The sequence below is a fragment of the Chenopodium album genome, chromosome 3 (assembly GCF_948465745.1).
Source record: "Chenopodium album chromosome 3, dcCheAlbu1.1, whole genome shotgun sequence".
Taxonomy (NCBI): domain Eukaryota; kingdom Viridiplantae; phylum Streptophyta; class Magnoliopsida; order Caryophyllales; family Amaranthaceae; genus Chenopodium; species Chenopodium album.
Window position 1 is genome coordinate 49,704,977 of NC_137836.1, and position 15,935 is coordinate 49,720,911.

The window sequence follows — 15,935 nt, forward strand, 5'->3', positions numbered from 1 at the left end:
AGAAGCAACGCTTGGCGACAGCGCAAAACGCGTGTCGACACCTGGCCCTGTAGCGTTTTATCAACGAGCTATACAAACCGCGTTTTTCAGGCTATGATTTGAACTCGTACAATGACTTTACAATTTTATCCCTTTCTACAAATACCATTACATATTAATTTCATATATTTTCCTTCAATTTTTCTTTTTTGGATTTATTCAGACTTAATTTAATTCTAGGGTTGTTGCAAGTCCAATTTATTTTTCATTTTTTCTTTTGGGGGAGAAAGTCGGATACCCTCCATTAATAATAAAAATGACGGAATTTTTTGCGCAAAATTAATTTTATCACAATTTTTTTGCACACACACATATGCACATAAAAATGAAAAATAAAAGTCAAAATAAATAAACAACACAGGTACAACTACGGCGCTGAAGGACGCAGATGAGGAGGGATGTTCATCATATAAAAGAACTGCGCAGAACGAGGTGTCCACCCAAGGTCGTCTTGGTGATGAATCAACAGAGGCTGAGGCTACTAAGGCTGCTGCGACGATGAGCCGACCACGTACGTCCCACCACCTCTCGGAGCCGAAGTCGCCTCTCCCTGGCCTACCGGCCCAGCATGTGCACCCTTAGATGAAGAGTCCGAGCCCTCCATCGCCTCGGTCTGGGCAGCGTCGATCGACCACCCCGACCGCCAGAAGTAGTGTTGCGACGCCTCGAGCTAGACCTAGCCGGCTCTCTCCGAACCTCAGGTCTCGTCCGGGTATGGGAAGGAATGGGTTGTCCTTGCAAGAAGAAACCAAGTCAGAAGCAATCAAAACAAAGATATAAACAATGCAGAAATAAAGAGAAAAAGTTACCTCCTGAACAAAGTCGTCGCGACGACAGGAAGCCACATTCCTCATCCGTACGAGCTGGCTACGAAAGGCCTCTATGCACCTCGCCATCGCCGTAACCACCTCGGGCGAGAACTGTTGAAGAAATAAAATTAGTAACAATACAAGACAGATATGAACAAATAGCGAGTAAACAACTCACCCAAGTCTGGTGGCGAGGAATAGATCGCTCCACAAAGCGCTAATCCTCGGGAGCCGGAGGAATCATCTCCTCAATGGGCTCGTATGTCCCCTGGTAATGGATGGACATACGAGGGGGTACGAACTCGGTAGGCTCAGTCTGGCAAAAAAGCAAACCAAAGTGAGTAAAATATCACTTGGGGGTTACTTAGCAAAAGGTAAAAGATAAAAAACATACCGCCGCCTCCGCTGACAGAACAAGGGCCAGAGTTAACAGCGGCAGCAACTCCTCGTAGCACCGCCCTGGGATCGCATGAGATCGCTAAGGGGTACCAATTGGCGACCTCTCCGACATGCTGAGCAGCCTCACGTCATTGAACATGTGACGTGGCGGAGGAGCTGGGACGACAGGAATCTCCGAGGAGTGCTGAATAAGAACTCTCTCTCCTAGGTACGCCACCGCCCCATATGTCCCTAGGAAGTAGCGACGCTCAGCAGTGTACTGCACAGCTAGCCCAGGGATAATCAAACCGCCCCATGGCCGGTATAACACCTTAGGCTCTTGCGAAGTATGCCTATGAGATAAAGATCTACAAAAAAAAAAACAATACAAAGATTTTAACTACACAAAAGATCATACCGAGAGGATCAATTCTCAAACAAGGGCGATAATCGCCAGGATATAGCGGCCTCCCCAGCAGGCGCCAACAGTAAACTCGCGTGGCGATAGCCTCGCCGGTGCGAGTGAAGGAAAGTACTCGTAGAACCAGATCTACAAAAGATAAAAGACATCAGCAAGTGCTAACAAGAGCTTAGAGCTAACTTTGTATGAGACAAAGTATACCTCTACGACTCTACAGAATCCGGACAGAGCGATGTCTCCCGTGTAAGACCGGTGTCGATAGGAGTCTCGCAAGGCACGCAAAAAGTCAGCATAGGCCAAGATGGCCCAGTCACAAGTCCCAATCAAGTGAAGATCGCGGACAGCAGGAAGGTAGTAAAGCAGCACCCTACTACCCTTGTCAAGGGAAAATGTCCCTGACAGCAAAATAAGCGCAAAGATGCGCACCCGCTGCTCTCGGGTGGTCGCATTGTCCTCAAAAGCTGCCGTTAGAGTAGACCGCCAAATGCACTTGGTGCTGAATCGTGATGGCTCCACCTCAGCACGGGCACGAACAAAAATTGGACCCAGCAGCTCATCAACCTCAGGAGAGTAGACGTTGATGGTGTTGTTGAACTACAACGCGGTAGAACTAAACTCTAGTCCCGAGATGAGACTGAAGTCGGCTGGGGGGACTATCATCTCACCCCAAGGAAAGTGAAAAGTGTTGGTGGTGTCCTAGAAGAACTCCACCAGAGCACGAACCACGCGGTGACCCCCGTCAAAAGAGCTCATGGCCTGCGTGGACTGAAATAGGGCAGTCAGCCCACAAGACTCCCAGAGAAGTCGCAAACCCTCGTCGACGCTGAAGAACGTCTTGTACAACTTGCCCAGGGTGTCGTTGCCCGAGCCGTGGCAACGCGTCCTACTCCCAGTAATCTCGCGACGCACCCTCTCCGAAAACAGAGTAATGTGGTGGTCAGGGGCAAAGTACAATGTACGCTCATCCCACTCGAGGAAGGGACCAAGAGAAGTGGACGGGTCGGCGTCCTCCTCAACGGGCTCATGCTCCCGACATTGTGCAAAATTGACAAAAATTAAGTTTCTATAGTATCTAAGGTTCGCCTAGCCGCATGATACTATGTTCTAAAAAAATAGAGTTCGTGGTACTAAAACAGAGCACAATTTCAATTCAAGCATATATGGCATTTTTAAGAATCCAAACAATTTCTTGCAATATTATGATAATTATTGTGACAAATTGGACAACAATTGCTAGCAACAACCTCAAGAACGAACCACATTGTTTTTCCCGACCTCAAGAGGTTCAACAATGGTGAATTGTTCTTTTCTTCACCAAATTGAGTCAAAGAAGTCTCAAAATACTCCCAAGGCAATATACAAACATAATCAAGCAATTTTATGGCATAAAATTTGACAAACAAAGCAAATTAAGCAATATAAGTTTTGAATTTTCATGAAATTCGTGAACAAACATGTGCAAAATTCATCAAAAATCGAGTGAGTTTGGAAAAAACTTACATAGATCAGGAAACTAGATGAACAAAGCTTTGATTTGCAACAAATTTGAACAAATTTGGTTGAGAAACAAGCAAGATTGAGCGAATTGAACTATCGCAGCGAATTTAGAAGGCAGAAGAGCAGTATCAGAGAAATGACGAAGAAAAGGGATTTATACATAAATCTCGATTCTTGCGCCAAACGACAACTCTATCGCCTGGCGACATAGCAAAATCTTGGTGCCAGCGGCGTTGTAGAGGCGACACAGCTCGAAGCCACTCAGAACGGTTATTTCGACCTCGTACAACAATTTTGGGTTCCTTGGTACGCAAGTTAGCCCCTATAAGCAATTTGACATGATTTAGTAGTCGGCTCGGTTACAATCACATTAAGTGGTTAACCTGATAAAAGATCGTCACACTTAGCTTAAAGCGCCTAAACATTTGCCCACTACAAAGGCACTGATATAATGGTTCATAAGTAAAAAGGCACCGACATAATGGTTATATACTGCAAAGGCACCGACATACTGGTTCAGAATTCAGAAGCACCGCAATACTAGTTCAAAAGCAGCAAATTATGAAATGGAAATATGGATTTAAGCACTCCAAAGATTAAATACTCAATCCGACCAATAATGAAAATGAAAGTTTGTTCGTCATCGGGTTTGGTTTTGGGGAGACGTTTTTAGGTGTCTACACTTATGCCATCTGGGTGGAGAATTCTGTCGATTGTGGAGGAGGTTACTAAGGATTGGGAAGATAAAGTTACTTTAGAGGATTTGGTGGAGGCTTATGATTTAAAGAGAAGGATCGTTTTGTGAGTTTGTTTAAGAAAGGGGAGCCATTGGTGTTGAATACTGATGTAAATGACAAGGTCTGGGCTAATCATTTTGTCTATGTCAAAAAGGCTTCTTTGGGTGTCGAAGGAGCATGGTTGACGAAAGGGTGACCCCAGGATGGTAAGTGGATCTTTTTGTGACTATGTTTGTTTGGACTAAAGTTTTTTGAATGTTTGATATTACCTTTAGTTATGCAGAACTTGCTCTTGATTTTCTTGAACCATCATAGGAGTCTCTGGACAAGGTTCGACGGTTCCTTGAATTCGATAGCAAGAGGAGAACTTTCATAAAGGCCAAATCATCTTTATGAAAATCGTCGGGTCATAAGCACAAAGATTCTCCAGGTGCTTCTCAAAGGATTGAGGATTATGAGGAAACGTTGTCTACTCGTAAGCCATCGATGTTTCTTTGCTGTTTACTAATGTCTTTAATTTTTTCTTTAATTGAGTCGTTTTTTCATTGTGATCGTACATTGTCAGATTTAGCAGCGAAAGGAGCTCGTCATGGACGGAGTTTGTCCCAGGCTGAGCAGGACCTTAGCATGAGGAGAAAGCAAGGTTTGGCACCTCAAGAGAAAACATAATCGACGATCATCGAAAGGACTGAGCATCTTCATGCTTCGTCACTACAGAAGGTCGGGGATGCATCTGCGACTATTACTCTATTACCGTCCCCTCCGTGCAAGCAGCAGAAGACTGAGGATGCTCCTGCGATTCCTATCGTCGAAGCACATTTTCCAGCCGATTTCCTTAGTCTACACAGGGAGAAGCGCCATTCTTTGTTTCCGCAGGAAAATCAACTTTTGTTTCCCTGGACATAGCCTCGGAAGCTGCTACTACTCATCTCTATGTAAGTGATTTCCATTTTGTCTTGGTTTTCTAATTATTGTCGTTTATTTGTGGGTTTGTGACGTGGAAGGTATTTGGTCAGTGTTTGCAGAATTCGCTGATTTTAAGGGAAAAGGTGATCGGAATGGTTAAGGAAATGAAGAGGCTAGATAATGTTGCAAAGGATGATGACTCAAAACGTCACACAGCTGTGAGGACATTTCAGATTACCAAGACGGAGCTGGACGATGTAAAGAAAAAGGTGGATAAGTTAGAGGGTTAGTTCGGGGATCAATCTAAGAAGGTGGACGAACAAGCTCAATAGTTGGATGACCAAGACAAGCAACTGAAAGAGCAAGCTCGGCAATTGGTAGACAAGGTTACTATAAGCAAGGCTAAGGAGGAGGCTTTGTTGAAGGCACAAGAGGATCTGTCGTCATACACTTTAGATGACAATGCAGAGTTGGAATTTAAGGTCAGGGCTAAATTGATGAAGCAGTATTTGGATGGGGAAGCTTCAGAGTGGCGTCCTTAGGAGGAGATCAATCGTTTCTTGGCTAATAGTGAAACTCTTGACGAACTTGGAGATGATGTTGCAATAGCTTCGACTATAGATTCAGGGTTAGCTCCGTCGACTACTGCTCCTTTGGCTGTCACCGTCGTTGATGTTCATCCTACTATCGTCGAGAGTCAGCTTGTGGAAGGTGCTGAGGTACTGCCTTTGACAAATGAAGGCGTCTATGACAATGTCTGTGCTGACGAAATTATTAAGGACATCGTCAACGAGCCAATCGGTGTGTGTGCACCCACTCCGAAAATACTAGATGCCATCAAATGTCACGAAAAAGCCCATATGTCGCGAATTATATCAATTTCCTTTATAGCTTGCTGCCGTTGCTGCGTATTCTGTGGTTTCAAAAATCATAGCTTAAAGTTTAGTTCGAAAATACGACGAAGTAAAATCGTTAAAAAAGATGACATGCTGGGAATTTCGAAAAGCTTAAAAAGATTAGGAAATAATAATCTTTATTAATCTTTGAATTATATTCAGACAAAAGAAGCTTTTAAGTACAAAATATTTAAATTTTATGTAGCTATACAACATGTTCATGGAAGACTTTGTTCTTTTCTTTGTAGGCCTTTCGTTGCATTGTTTGCCAATGCCCTTTGCGTCCCAGCGTCGACGCTGAACACTAAAGACTAGTTCGTTGTTCAGGTATTGGGTGTTTGGCGTCAGACGCTAAGGTCAGATTTGCCATGGGCTTCATCATGCTTCGATTGTTATCGTTTGAACGTCAGCTTTCCTCACCTTTTTCAAGGATTTCAGTGTAGCCGACGTCGATTGTTTTTGTTTGTCGTTTGCTTCTTTTATTTACTTGGATTATGAGTCATGACCAAATCTTTCTACTTGTTCGTGGCTGTACATTTCATCAACCAGTTTTCTGCAAAACAAACATGGTTAAAGTACCGTTGTTCGTTGTCCGTTGGCACGGCCAACGACCCTCCGATTCTTAAGACAGTACACTTAATCAAAAATAAAATAAATAGTTTAAACGAAAGGAATCAATTCGTAGTTTGCTAGGGTATTACCTTTTCATCGACGAACACTTTTGACGCTTTACTAGAAATAATACTTTCTGAGATGAGTTGCGTTCCAACTTCTTGGAACGGGGTTACTTTGCTGGTCAGTCAATCAATAAGCGCCATTTCCGATGACTTGGGTGATTTCGTACAGGCCTTCCCATGGGGGAGCAAGCTTTTTGTCGACGGGGTTTTTTGTATTCTAGAATGCTTTCCTTAGTACCTAGTCACCTAACTGGAACGTCTTGGCTATGACATTTTTGTTGAAACTTCTTATGACGATCTGTTGTTGTGCTACCATCCTTATTAATGCTGTTGTTTCCCTTAGTTTTTCAATTGCGTCCAAGCTATCTTCCATTTCTTCTTGGTTCCTGTCTTCCGTCATGAGGCCGAAGCGGGACGTTGGGAAGTCAAATTCTACTGGGAGAATGGCTTCGCAACCATAAACAAGGGATTAGGGTGTTTGCCCCGTTATAGCCCTTGGCGTTATTCGATTGGCCCACAAGACTGCTGAGAGCTCGTTGGCCATTTGCCTTTTGCTTCTTTTAGTATTTTCTTGATGGCATTAATGACTACTTTGTTGCTGGATTCAACTTTTCCATTGGCTTGAGGATACCTTAGCGTTGACGTCCTTAACTCTATGCCGAATTTCCTGCAAAATGAACGAGTTTTGTCGCTAATAAGCTGTGATTCGTTGTTACAGAAGATCACTAACGGGATGCCAAACCTGCAAATAATGTTATTCCATATAAACGAAATAACTTCCTTATCCGTCACTTGTTTCAAAGCAATTGCTACAACCCATTTAGAAAAATAATCAGTTAATGCTAACATATAAAATCTTTGCCCTCCGCTGCGGGCAATTTCCCGACGATGTCCATTCCCCATCTCATGAAAGGCCATGGAGACAAGGTTAGGTGAAGGGACTCTGAGGGCTTATGCACGGTGTTGGCAAACCGTTGAAAAATGTCGCACTTGACCACATATTGTGTGGAGTCTTCATGGAGTGTCGACCAGAAGTATCCTTGTCTTTTTGCTATTTTAGCTAGTCCTCTGCCTCCGACATTACTGCTGCATACACCGTCATGCAGATGGCTAAGGATGGACTGTTGTTCATGCCTTTGGATGCACCTTTGTTATAACGATGATGCGGACTTGTGGAACAGAACTCCGTCGACGATATGATATATGGTGGTTTTGTATTTTAGCTTTCGAGATTCTGCTTAGTAACTAGGGAGGATATCGTCGACGGGAAGGATTTATTTTGTGGATACCGACGGCTTTTAAATTTGTAAGTGTACTAAAGGGATATTTGTGAAGGTGGTCTTTTTGAGGGCAGAGGCTAGGTTAGCAAGGGCGTCGGCTTGGGTATTTTGGTCTCGTGAAATTTGTTGGATTGTAAATGGGTCAAAGTATTTGGCTTTTTCTTTGGCTACTTCAAGGTAAGCTGTCATTTTGGAATCTTTTGCAGCAAATTCGCCTGTTATTTGGCTAACGATGACGAGGGAGTAACTTTACACATCCAAGGCTGTTGCACCTAAGTCCTTGGCGACGATCATTCGTACAATGAAAGCTTCATATTCAGCTTCATTGTTAGTTGCTTTAAAATCACAAGATATAGATCATACTATCATGTCCCCTTGTGGAGACTTAGCACCATTCCCAGGCCAGCTCCTCGTTAATTGGACGAATCGTCAACGAACAGGATCCACTTGTTTTCTTTTCTGACGTTGTTAATCTCTTCTACTTCTTTGTCGGCTATGGACTGTAAGTCGGGGCTGAAGTCAGCCACAAAATCTGCTAGAGATTGTGACTTGATTGCTTTCCTGGGTTGGTACTCGATTTCCATCGTGCTCAGTTAAATACTCCATTTGCCTAATCAACCTGTTAGATCTGGCTTTCTCAAAACAGACTTGAGTGGTTAATTAGTCATCACCACTACTTGGTGGGTTTCAAAATAGTGCCTTAATTTTTAACGGCATTAATTAAAGCAATAGCTAATTTTTCCAAATATGTGTATCTTACCTCGGCTAGGAGTAGGGTTTTACTTACATAGTAAACCAAAAGCTGCCCAGTGTCATTGTCTTCTCTTGTCAAAACCGCGCTGACAGCGACAACACTAACGACAATATAAAGCTAAAAAGGTTTGTTAGTTTTGGGTTTCGACAGAAGGGGTGGTGTCATTAAGTATTTCTTTAAATCTTGCAACGCCTTTTCATGATCATTAGTCCATTCAAAGCCTTTGTTTTTTCTTAAAACATTATAAAAGATGGCATTTCTCTTGCGATCGAGAAATGAAGAGATTTAACGCTGACACTCGTCCTGTCAATTTTTGGGATTCTTTAATATTTCTGGGAAATTAAAAATTTGTTAAGGCCCTGGCTTGGTCGGGATTGGCTTCATTCCCCTTTAAGTTACAACATAGCCCAAAATTTTTTTTAGCAGATACTCCAAAAGAACATTTAGTAGGGTTAAGTTTCATACCATACTTTCGCAATACCTCAAATGTCTGTCGTAGGTGATCGACGTGATGCTCTGATTTCTTGGATTTTACTAGCATGTCGTCGATGTATACTTCCATCGTGTCCCCTAGCTGGTCTTTGAACATTCTGTTGACTAGCCTCTGGTATGTCGAACCTGCATTTTTTAGTCCAAAGGGCAGAACTTTATAACAATATATACCTTTGTTAGTCATGAAGGTTGTCTTCTCCTGATCGTCGGGATGCATTAGGATTTGCTTATATTCGGAATAGGCGTCTATGAATGTTAGGAGCTCATGACCTGTTGTTACATCTACCATGGCGTCGATGTGCGGCAACGGGAACGGATCTTTTTGGGCACGCTTTGTTGAGATCGGTGAAGTCAATACAAACTCTCCACTTGCCATTTATCTTGCTAACGACGACAAAATTAGCGAGCCAATCTGGATATTTGACTTCCCTTATTTTACTAGTTTCAATCAGCTACTGCATTTCGTCATTGATGATCTTATTTCGTTTCAGAGCGAACTTTCGACGCTTTTGCTATATTGGCTTATGATTTAGATCGACGTTCAGCTTGTGTGAAATGATGCTCGGATCTATGCCAGTCATATCTTCATGAGACCAGGAAAAACAGTCTTTATTCTCTCGGAGAAAGGCTAGGATGGTCTTTTTAAGTTCGGGTGCTAAATTGGCTCCGACACGGACGGTTTGATCTGGTTTTACAGGGTCTAAGGGTATTTCGTCGATTTTTAGGTCATTGGGATTGTCTGGTGTTAGGCCTTGCTGTAGTTGTTATGCGGTTCTCATAGTTGGTTTTAGGGTTGTTTTGTAACAATGTTTAGCTTCACGGGGTTCTCCTTTAATTTCTTGGATTCCCCACGGGTATGGAAATGTGATGGACTGGTGGTAAGTGGAGGAAATGGCTTTTAATTTGTGGATCCATGGTCTACCTACGATAGCATTGTAGGCTGAAGGGCAGTCAACGACATTGAATTTTGTTTGGGGGCTTAGGCCGCCAGCAACGGTTGGCAGGGTCATATCTCCGAGAGTTGACATAGTCTCACCGCTGAAAATGACCAGGGTCGTTAACCTTCTAACGATGTCACTATCCTTTAGCCCCATATCTTCCATGGTCCTCCAAAACAAAACATTAGCGGAGCTACCTTCGTCGACCAACACCCTTTGAAGTAGACAATTCCCGACCATCATAGAAATCACTAAGGAATCTTCATGCTCTTTGGTGATGTTGTTGATGTCGTCATCATCGAAAGTAATAGCCATAGCTTCCAGCTTCTTTTCCACGGAATCTCTCAATTCTTTTGGGACATCTGCATTTTCTGTTGACGACATTGTGATTCTTTTGGCTGCAAAATAGGTTAGTCCACAAATATCTGAAACCACCAGAATTAGCATTAATCACTACCTCAGGTACAGGTGACTTTAGGGGCCTGCTTGTCGTCACAACTTTGGCGTCGCCAGGCGCGTTGCTTTTCTTCTTTCCGAGAAAATGCTTGAGGTTGCCCCTCTTTAGCTGGAAGACGACTTCTTTACGCTGGGCATAACAATCTTCCGTTTTGTAACCATGGTCGCTATGGAACTCGCACCACTTGCTAATATCCTTTTCTAAATCTGGCTTATTGCTCTACATTGGCCATTGAACTTTACTTCCTAGGGATCTAGATCTTTCACCACCGCTACAATATTCACCTCGAACCCATGCTCGGATATCTCTAGATATTGCGTCGCGTCGAGAATTTGTTATACCCGCACACTATTAACAGAGCGTGATCTACCTGTCATTTCATATGGCTGATGTCACCACGATCCTCGCGGATTGCATGCAGCCTTGCGATCAGTCGAGCTTTTTACATTTTGATTTGAGCTTCGATTGGCGATGTCTTTGTCGAAACGCATCTGAGCCACAGCTTTCGCCTGGGCCTCTTCAAACGTTGAGTAGGGATACTTGACCATAGCTTTGTACAGATCTGAATCTGTATGCAATCCTCGGAGGAAGGCTTTAATGGCAGTCCGATTGCCGACATTTTGTCTTTGTTGAAACGGGACCAATAAGTCCTGATGCTTTCCTTGGGGCCTTGGACGATCCGGTACAAGTCGCTGGCCTACTTGTCGAACTGCCTGCTGCTTTCAAAATGGGAATAAAACTTGTTAATTAACAAAGCAAAGCTAGTGATACTACCTGGTTCAAGCTTGCCAAGCCATTTGAGGGCAGCACTAGTCAACGTTGCGCCGAAGGACTTGCACATGCACACCTCCCAGCACTCGAACGGGGTCAAAGCTTGCCACATTCGCTGCTTGTAATACTCGATATGCTACTTTGGATAGGTCGTCCCATCATAAATCGATGTAAATGTCAGAAGCGACAATCTGCTGGGAATCTTGGCTCTGGACAACTCGTCACTGAATGGAGTCGCTGCAAATCCATCAAGGGCTTCTCTATGGACGGGAAATGGAACACCTGACATCTTCTTCATCATTGACAGCACTCTAGAGTTCTGCCTTTTTAAAGCGATAATCCTTAGGAGCAAGATTTCAGTCTGATTCGGCTCTTGATTATTGCCTTGCTGCTCGTTCCCCAGAGTCTGAAAATTCCCTTACCCACTGTTCCGGATCGGAGGGTCCCTATGCATCTCTCCATCGCTAGACTCAGTATTGGTATCTTGCGGCGAATCTATTATATCCAATGTCGGCATCCTCGGGATTAGATCTAGCTATCTTGGGCGGCGACGACGATTGCTCTGAGTTGATTCCAACTGCTGACGAAGATTGGCTGCATCAGATTCTGATGCTTCCTTTTCCTTGCTCAGATGCTCATTGGATACCTTGGCTGCTCTAAGGTCGGCTTGAGATTTCTCATAGGTTTGTTTCAGCTGCTCTGGGTCATTTCGTTGGGAGACATGTTGTAGGGAATATTTCCAGCATTACCCCAAACTTGAACCCCACTGTGATCATACACTTAAGCATGGTGGTGTCCAAAGGGAAGGAAACTAGAGCAAAAGAGTCGCCAACAAGTTTTAGGAACTTGTAAACCGTTCACAGGCTGAAGGTTACACCCCTTAACGATCCAGGAGATCGTTAACTCCAACAGGTCAGGAACCATGACTGAAAGTTCGGGGATGAAGGTACAAATCCAACCTAAAAGAGATTGAACCTTCCCTAATAATAGGCCTCGACTTTATTCTAATCGTATTCATGTGCGCTTTTTGACTAACATGCAATCAATATGTTTACCCTAAACTTGTTTATCTATGTTGGTTGAATATTAATGCACAAACAAAACTATTATTGGCGATAACTTGAATTATAATCATATTAACCCTAACAAGATTATTAATTATCTTATTATGCGTGATTACAAGTACCAATTCCCTTTAAACATGCATAAAAGGTGTGATCAAGCAATAACAATAAATAAAATCAAGCAACATAATAATAATCATCATCATCATAATAATAATCATAATCATTTTAAAGCATAATAGCAAGATCCTAGGCATGGTGCTAACAAGATTAATAACAAACCCTAGCATGTTACTAAGCATATAAAAATCAAAGCTTTAGCCCTAACATGATACTAACATGCCATTAGGAAAGAAAATGGGAAGCATCGCATGAATCATAATAAGCCTATTTGATATTATAACCTTTTCCCTAAACATGATACTAGGAAGCAATAAACATCCTAACATGATACTAGGAATCAAAATAACAACCTAAACATGATTTCTATATCATAATTTCAACTAAACAATTAAAGCACTTACTTAGATGCCTCATACCTCTTTCTAATAACAAAACACACACGTTAGTAACTTCAAGGAAAAAAAAAATCAAACAATTAAATTAAATAATTGAAAGAGAGATTCGGGACCAAACCCTCAGAAATTAAACCTTTCACGTCTAGGGCGAAGGCAACTTCAAACTTCGCTAGGTGTATCTAGATCTTGTGAATGCGGAATTTTGTTTGAGAAAAGCTAGTTTAGGAAAGAGAGAAAGAGAGAGAGAAATCAAGAATTTCTTATGAGAGTTGACGATAATTAAATGAGAAGAATTGAGAATTGATGATTGAAAACAGAGGTTTTAGAAGGCTATTAATAGAGAAAATCAGCCGGATATGATGAAAAACAAATCAGAGTTTCGAAAAGAATAAAACACGACGCTGCCGCCAAACACGCGCCTGTCGCCAGACGACAGGGCTGTCGCCAGGCGCGTCATATGGCGCTGCAATCTGTTTTCCACGTGTTTTCTTATTTTGATAAAATTTAAGCGTACGAGAGGGTAAAACTGTATTTTCCTTAAAAACACTTCTTTTATTTTAATTAACTCCTAAAAGTCAATGTATTAATGCTAATCAAATTAGGATTCAAAAATAACCTTCTAAAAGATTCTAGAAGACTATAATCAATTCTAATCGCATTAGGAATGATAAATCAATAATAGGCCCTCCTCTAGTTCATTGGGCCGCATATAAAGATCAAACCGGGCCCAATTTAGTAATTTGGCCATAACTTCCTCATTATTCATCAGAATTGGGCTTATAATATATCGTTGGAAAGCCCTTTTTGAACCCGACCAAACTACACCATTATTGGACACTTGCCATGGACCAAACCAAACTGGATTGGCTGCTTTCATAAAATAAGTTTTCAAAAACAGAGAGAAAGAAATGAAATAAAACAAACTGCAACACTAGACTTTCCTCACTTTCACTTTCACTTCATTCGATTATGATTCGACGTGAAATGTACTAATCACTGGGTTTGGTTTTGGGAGACACAAATGGATGTCTACAGAAGCCCCCACTTTAACTGAGTTTGGAGAACCGCAAGTTTCAAAAACAAAAGTCAAAGTATCGATAGGGACAGAGAATGATTCAAAACGTTCTGCGAACTAGCGTTAGTTTAAACAGATAAGAGAGTTAACAAACGCGTATCTTGCACCATCGAGCACACGTCTCTGAGGTAACTGATTGTGTTGCGTTTGCTGTTGTGACAACCTTCTACAAGCTAGGGAACACCATCCTGCTGTTTGTTTTGACGATCTTTCGAGAGCTAGAGAATACCGCTTGAAGACTGCTACGCTTGTAACTGCCTTCAATCTGCCGTGATAGACTTCTGCAAGCTAGAGAACCCCATCAAAGATTGCTTCGCCTGAAATGACCTTCTAACTCTTTGTGACCATCTTCCACAAGCCAGGGAACACGATCATAGATTGCTTCGCCTGAAACTATTATCTTCATTTGTTGTGACAATACCCTGAAGAGTATCACCGAAGACCAATGCCTGTCGATCCTTTGCTTTTGCTATGCCAGTGCGTCGGCCAAACCATAACTTATTTTCCTCTTTTTGTGCCTTTAAACCCAAAATAATTCATATTGTGTCATTTAAAATCATTCATTTCGTATCCTTTTTATTAAAAACGTTTATTACAGTTTATTTTGGTCCATAATTTGGTTCCAATGATTGAATAATTGGATGGGTCTTGAAAAGAGCTTTCCAACGATATATTATAATCCCAAATCCGAGTTATAACGAATAAGTTATTACCAAAATATTAAATTGAGCCCAAACCGAACCTAAGCCCACCTTACCTACGACCCAATGATCATGTGGAGGGTCCAAAGAATTTAATCCCATTTCTAAACAAATTAGGATTAATCATAAGTTTCTAAAAGATCTTAATCATCCTTTATAAGATTAAAGAGTTTAAAATTGAATAAAACCTTTCTTTTTGAATGTCCTAATTCTATCCGAATTGAAAGACGTTCAAAGATAGTCTGATATTATTTTTGTGCCTTAAAGTTTTTATCCAAATCTTAGATGGTTGGATAGACCTTGAAATTGCATTTCCAATAATATATTATAATATCAATTCCGAGCTATAACGGATAAGATATGGATGAAATATCAAACTCTATCAAAAACTTACACTGTCCCACTATTTTGGCAAAATATTTAATTCTATAAAGGATTTTAATCTAATTCTAATTTGGTTAGAAAGTAGACTTCAACAGCTTTCCAACGACATATTATTTATCTTATTCCGATTTCTGGATCAAAAGATCACAAAATTCGCAAAAACTGTTGTCTATCGCAATAGTATTATTCCTATTCGAATTCTTATATTTTCTTAATTCTTTGACCCTTTTTTTCCTGATAAATAGAGGTCATATCTCCCCTTTTTCAATCATCAACAAGATTGATCATCAAATCTTTCTCTTTTCCCTCTTTAGCCTAAACACTAGCCTCCCCATTCTTTCACTATTCCTTCCTTTAAGCACTCCAAGGAGTCCATACAATACCTAAAGTTCTATATTTTAACCAAGCCGTGATAGGTAGAATTAACTGAGGGTTTGAACCAAATAAAATTTCTTGTATTTATTTTAATTTCAATTTGATTAATTTTTTATTGAAGTTACTAAGTGTTTATTCATGATGTAGCAATTCAAGGAAACGCGGAAAGTGAGTAATTAATCACTTGATTACCCTTATTTTTATTCTTGTTGCTAGTATCATGATTAGGTTTATTATTATTTGATTTGACTAACGATTTATTGTTGAATTGCTTTCAATATTAATGTTGATTTTTACTATATTTATTGATCACCATATTGCATGTTTAAAGGGAATATGTAATTGAAAATCACGCCTAATAAGATAATTTAAACGACCGGTTTAGGTTCCTTTTTAATCTTATTATTTAATCAAGTGGTCACAAATTTTAAAATTATATGTTGCATTAATATTCAACCAATTTAGTATAATAGTTTAGAGCGAATTGAATTTTTGTTTGCATGCCTTTGACATCGCAGTCATCACTTTTCACTATAAGAATCGAGTAGAGGCCAATACGGGCGAATGTGACTCCATGACTCACTTCGTACCATCATCCCCGATCCTCCTTTCGTGGTTCCGAACCATATGGAGTTAGTAATCTCATGGATTATGAATGGGGTGTAACATTCACGGGTCAATCGTTGTTGCCTTTCGTTGTCCCTTAATCGTGGTTGCCTTTTATGATCCGTGAACGGTTTACAAGTTCCTTAAAAACTTGTTGGCG

General features: G+C 41.2%; 1 protein-coding gene across 1 annotated transcript; it reads right to left on the bottom strand.

Moving 5' to 3' along the window:
• Window positions 1-9,650: 9,650 nt before the first annotated feature.
• On the bottom strand, window positions 9,651-10,208 carry LOC145625096 (uncharacterized). The gene has a single exon (XM_081678179.1). It carries the CDS (start codon window positions 10,206-10,208, stop codon window positions 9,651-9,653), a length of 558 nt encoding a protein of 185 aa, XP_081534305.1.
• Window positions 10,209-15,935: the final 5,727 nt, after the last annotated feature.

What these genes read in the sequence shown, in the direction of transcription:
- LOC145625096 (XM_081678179.1), bottom strand. Translation starts at nt 10,208, where the DNA reads ATGTCGTCAACAGAAAATGCAGATGTCCCAAAAGAATTGAGAGATTCC.